Below are 4,568 nucleotides of genomic sequence, written 5' to 3'. Positions count from 1 at the left end.
TCTCGCTCGCAGCCCCCGCCCCCCGACCACACCCCCTTAAAGGGCCAGGCCCGACACCGGCCCCTCACCCCCGCCCCGGGCCCGGGCTGTCCGGGCGGGGCTGCCCGCCTCGGCTCCGCCTGGCTGTCCACTGCCCCCTTCAACTTTTCCTGCACCAAACCCTGGCACTCCGGTCGCCCACCGGAACCCTAGTGTTCTGGCCTGAGTGAAGTAGAAACAAGGAGGTCTGGAATGAAGTGGAGTGAACATTATGTGCAGGGTGGGGGTCCCGCATTATACGCAGGGGGCATGGGGACCCCGACTTCTGGGTCTTCCGGCCCTTGGCTGCGGGGGGAGAGCAGGCTTCGCCCAGACACGTGGACCGGGCTCACGGGGGTTGACGAGGAGAGAAAACGGGACAGAGCTGCCCGGGTGCCCGGACGGCGCACTTGGCGGGGTCCTGCGCCCTTCATAGTGGAAACCCGGGTTCAGGGTGAACGGAGTCCGCCCGGCGGGCAGCAGCGCCAGAACCCCAGGCAGCCACCGCCCACCCGCCAATATGGCGGCGGGGGGTCGGGACTATGGGAAATGTAGTTCGCAGGTTGTGACCACGTGTGGCCGCCCCTGCCCAGAGGCGGTGGCTCTCCCCGAAGCGCAGAATTTGCTGGGGCGCCCTCCTAGGGCTGGCCTCGACAGGGAGCTGTCTTCTGCCCGCCCCCCACGCCACTTCCGTGGGTACAAGTGAAGAAAGTCGGGCGCAAAGAGCAGAGAAGTTGGGGAGCCAGCACTCATGATATTAAAACAATAACAGCCGACACACAATGAGCATTTAATGAATGGGCGCCACACTGGCGGTTCAGGTACGGGGCTCCGTCTGTGCTCCCCTGCAGATGCTGGTCCCAGCGCGCTTCTGTCGTTCAGATGCCACGGGAGGCGGCCAGGAGTATCAGACCCAAGTGGGCTTCTTGCCTAGGGGCCTGTTTGTGCTCTCATCAACCTGGTCCACCTCTCTTAGATCACACAGCTCATCCCGGCCTCTTTGGCCTCCCGTATCTTTAAATAGACTCTCTCATCTGTCTGTTCATTGTCTCCCACTTCTGAGCTCCGCAGGGTGGGGACCTGTCCCAGACCCGCTGACTGCTGTTGCCCAGGGGTGAGTCCTGGTGCTCAGCTTCAAATCCACAAATACTGGACAAATTACCTGACTCTTGCTGAACTCACAGCACCTAGGTCAGACTCTAGGTGCTGGAGGTGACAGAAAGAATGAATGGCTTCCTCTGTACCTCCATTTTCTCAGCAGGTGGTGGCGAAGATTAAATAGGAAAATGCTTGGTGGGGTCAAAGACTGACCACAAGGTTAATGAAGTCACAAGACAGAGCTGCAGCTCAACTACCCCCCTCCCCCATGCAAAGTCTATTCATTACCCCCATCCTGAAGGTAGTACAGCTCTTCTGGGGTGCCTCCGCAGGCGCCAGGCTGTCGGTCATGGTTGGGGAGCAGCGCCAGCCTTTCTGGGTGCTGGAGAAGCCCTCTGTAGCAGGCAGGGCCTAGGGAGGTTGAGACTGGCCCAAGGTAACACACTTGGCACCAGAGTCAAACTGACACCCAGGCCTTTGGTCTACCCTGCGTTTGAGATGAGACAGCTATGGTCAGAGCCAGAGGCTCAGAAGGTGGCTGGGGGGGCGGTGGGGTGGAGAGGGTAGGTGGGCTTGCTGAGAAGCCTGGGTTGGGGGGCCACTTACCGGGCTCAGTCCAGACCAGGTAGAGCAGGCTGATGCCACTACCACCCCGGTTTCCTTCTGGCCTTGGCCTTTCTTTGGGCAGCCTATCCCACCTCTTCCTCCTACGGAGGGGGAAGAAGGGCCTACCTTGACCCTTGTTCAGCAGATTAAATAGGACCCACCCTTCCCACTGGGAATGGCCTGGGCTCTGAGCCCACTGGGAAGGGCCTGATATGAAAAGCAATTTACCCATTAAATTCCCCACCACACCCCACCTCACCCCAGCAGGCAGCTCTGTTCTCTCTGAACGAGAGCTCTGGTTTGGATCTTGAGTAGGCTCATAATTGAGGGGGTGATAGCTCAATAGCCCCCAATGTCTGACAGCGCACTAGGAGATAGGCCCTACAGACCATGAGGATCCGGTTGCCAGCCCCCTCGGCCCCCAGATGCTGTGACCTTGTGCATTGACCTTCCTGTTCTCCTCCCTTCAGGGCTGGTGTGAAAACTTCCCGTCATGTCCAAACTTCAGGGTACTCCCTGGGGTTCTCTGGAAGGAGCCAAGGACTCTCCTCCTGATTCTCCCACTTTCCACTTCCCATGTCACTCCTCGGGCACTCCTAGATTGCTGGGGCCTAGCTGTTAGGTCCTTTCCCACCCTGAGCAGGGCATAGATGGCCAGGCTGGCCTGCAGTCTTCCTGGAGGGCAAGGTTTGAATCCTGCCCCTGCCCCACAGACTGCAGGCCCGGGACGTCCTTACCTCTTCAAGGGGCCCTACGGTGACCTGTGGTGGGGGGCCGAGAGCTCAATGTTCCAGGATCACGTGCGCCTGCCCTTGAGCTCTTGCCTGAACCCCACTGGGGGTTCAGCAAGGATGCTTCTCATCCTTGCCAGCCCCGCCCCTCCTGGGGTCCCAGCACACTCTTCCACCAGAGTTGAGCTAAGGCAGCTTTTAATGCCTCCCTGGAGCAGAGGCCCTAAGAGGGTCCCGTGGGCCACGACCGCACCCTTAGTCGAGGGTGGAGGCCGGAAAGGCTGCCTCCCTTCCCCCGTTACCACTTGCCGAGAAACCCTATTACCAAGCCTGGAGGAAAGAGTCCTAGGAGGAGGGAGTCCTCTAAGGGCGCTGCCCTGGCCTCCAGGGACACTGGGTGGGGGGAGAAGGAGAAGGCTCAGGCGCAGGACCCAGGCTCCTTGCTACCTGCCAGGGAGAGGCTGCCCAGCATGCCTGTGACTGCCACCAGTCGAAGGGGCAAGGCCTTGGCTCTGACCCCTCGCTCAGGCCCAGCCAGCCCCGGCTCTGCCCCTCTGCCACCTGACTGGGCCCGCTCCTTCTGGCTCCTGACGTCCCCACGGTCTGCTAGCCCATCCAGAGAGGCAGCTGCATGTAACCAGGGTCATCTTGTAGCAATTTGCTTATTTCTCTCTCTCTCTCACACTCACACACACACACGCACACACACACATGCACACGCACACGCCTTAACTTCCAGCTCTGGACAAGATGACTGGGGCCCAGCTAGACATAGGGCCCTGCTGCTGCTCACGTGAGACGATGAGGGTCACAGAGCCTTTCCCCTTTGTCTCTTTAAGGACTACGAATGGAGACAGGACATGAACTGTCCTTCAAGTCAGCTGGAGGCCCCAAGTCCTCCTACATTGGAGTTGTGTGACCCTGGGCAAGTCCCAACCCTCTCTGGGCCCCAAGGGAAGATAATTATCACAGCCCACAGAGCCTTGACCAGATAAGGAGATTCCTTAGGTGAAAGCTGAGGCCCAACATGGGGACTGTGATGGACGACAGCAGGCAGGCTCCCCTGGGGGTCTGGGAGCCTCAGGCCAAGGGACCTGCAGGGCCAGTTCCTCCTTGCCTGACCCTCCTCCCCCAGAATCAGCTCCATCTTTTCTGGGTTTCTAGGTGACTTGGCTGGCCCCTCTGGATGAGTTCTACTTTAAACCTGCTGCTGTTACTGCCTCTGTATTGGGGGGGCTCCCACAGGGGCCCCCAGGCAGGAGCCCCCCCAGCCAAGCCCTGCGGGAGGGGCTACAGCCCCCACCCATTCCAGTGCCCGAGCGCCTTCCCCTGCTCCCCCCTCCCATCCCTGCAAGGAAGATTTCAGGACGCGCACCTGCTGTGGGCCTGGCACTGCCAGGCCTCTCAACCCTCCTTGTACCGGGACATCCACAAGGCTTCTGACCCTCTGGAAAATGACCAACTGTCCCCTTCGCAGTGCTAAGCCCCACAGGATCAGGCCGCAGATCTGGTCAGGAGGGTCTGCGGCACAAGACTTGACGGTTCCAGGGCTGGGTCTGGAGAGCCAGGATGCCTGGGTCTTCAAAGTAGGCGGCCGGCAGCCGGCCTCCCAGGGCCAGGGACAGGGAGGAGGGGCGCCTGCCTGCGGGAGGCCCATTAGCTGGCTAAGTGCTCCCAGGAAGGGGGGGGGAGACAGCGCTGCAGCAGGAGGGGGTGAGATGAGGTGAGGGTAGAGGGGGGAGGGTGGGAGTGGCTTTTCCTGTACTCGGCTAAGTGCTGCAGGACCGGGTTGGGGGGGCAGGGTTCTGCTCCTCCCTATCACCCAAGTCTTGCCATCCAACTGTACCCCGTCATCATCGTCATCGGCCCCTGAGAAACCTTAGCGAGCTGACTCAGGCCGCGTTCTCAAGCAGCGCCCTCAGTTGCACCCCACCAACTCCGGACGCCCTTTTCCTGCCCCCTCCCGCTGCAGGCCGGCCCTGCTGAGCCCCCAGCCCACTGCCTGGGCTCTGGAGGACCCGGGTTCCAAGCCCCTCTCCGGCTGCTGTCGCCGCCCCAGCCGCCAGGGGGCGCCCAGAGGGGGCGGGGCCGCCTCGGCGTCTATTCATTACCCCC

The 4,568-nt window shown here is 61.2% G+C and overlaps 1 protein-coding gene across 2 annotated transcripts in view; it reads right to left on the bottom strand.

Moving 5' to 3' along the window:
- PPP1R14B (protein phosphatase 1, regulatory (inhibitor) subunit 14B) overlaps positions 1-4,058 on the bottom strand; it is a 6,435-nt gene extending 2,377 nt beyond the window's left edge. The window contains exons 1-3 of one of the 2 annotated variants that reach the window (XM_004682673.2): positions 3,829-4,058; positions 1,723-1,823; positions 1,405-1,603 (exon numbers count right to left, since the gene is read on the bottom strand). In XM_004682673.2, the coding sequence (XP_004682730.2) occupies positions 1,405-1,467 (63 nt within the window). In that variant the 5' untranslated portion in view covers positions 1,468-1,603; positions 1,723-1,823; positions 3,829-4,058. The remainder of the gene's footprint in view (positions 1-1,404; positions 1,604-1,722; positions 1,824-3,828) is intronic. The other variant, XM_012725606.1, reaches the window with a different exon arrangement.
- Between the last annotated feature and the right edge of the window lie 510 nt (positions 4,059-4,568).

This window comes from Condylura cristata, unplaced genomic scaffold, assembly GCF_000260355.1.
Source record: "Condylura cristata isolate star-nosed mole 26May11 unplaced genomic scaffold, ConCri1.0 scaffold00015, whole genome shotgun sequence".
In the NCBI taxonomy this organism is placed as follows: domain Eukaryota; kingdom Metazoa; phylum Chordata; class Mammalia; order Eulipotyphla; family Talpidae; genus Condylura; species Condylura cristata.
The sequence above is the reverse complement of the archived record's forward strand: the minus strand, read 5'-3'. Positions and strand labels throughout refer to the sequence as shown.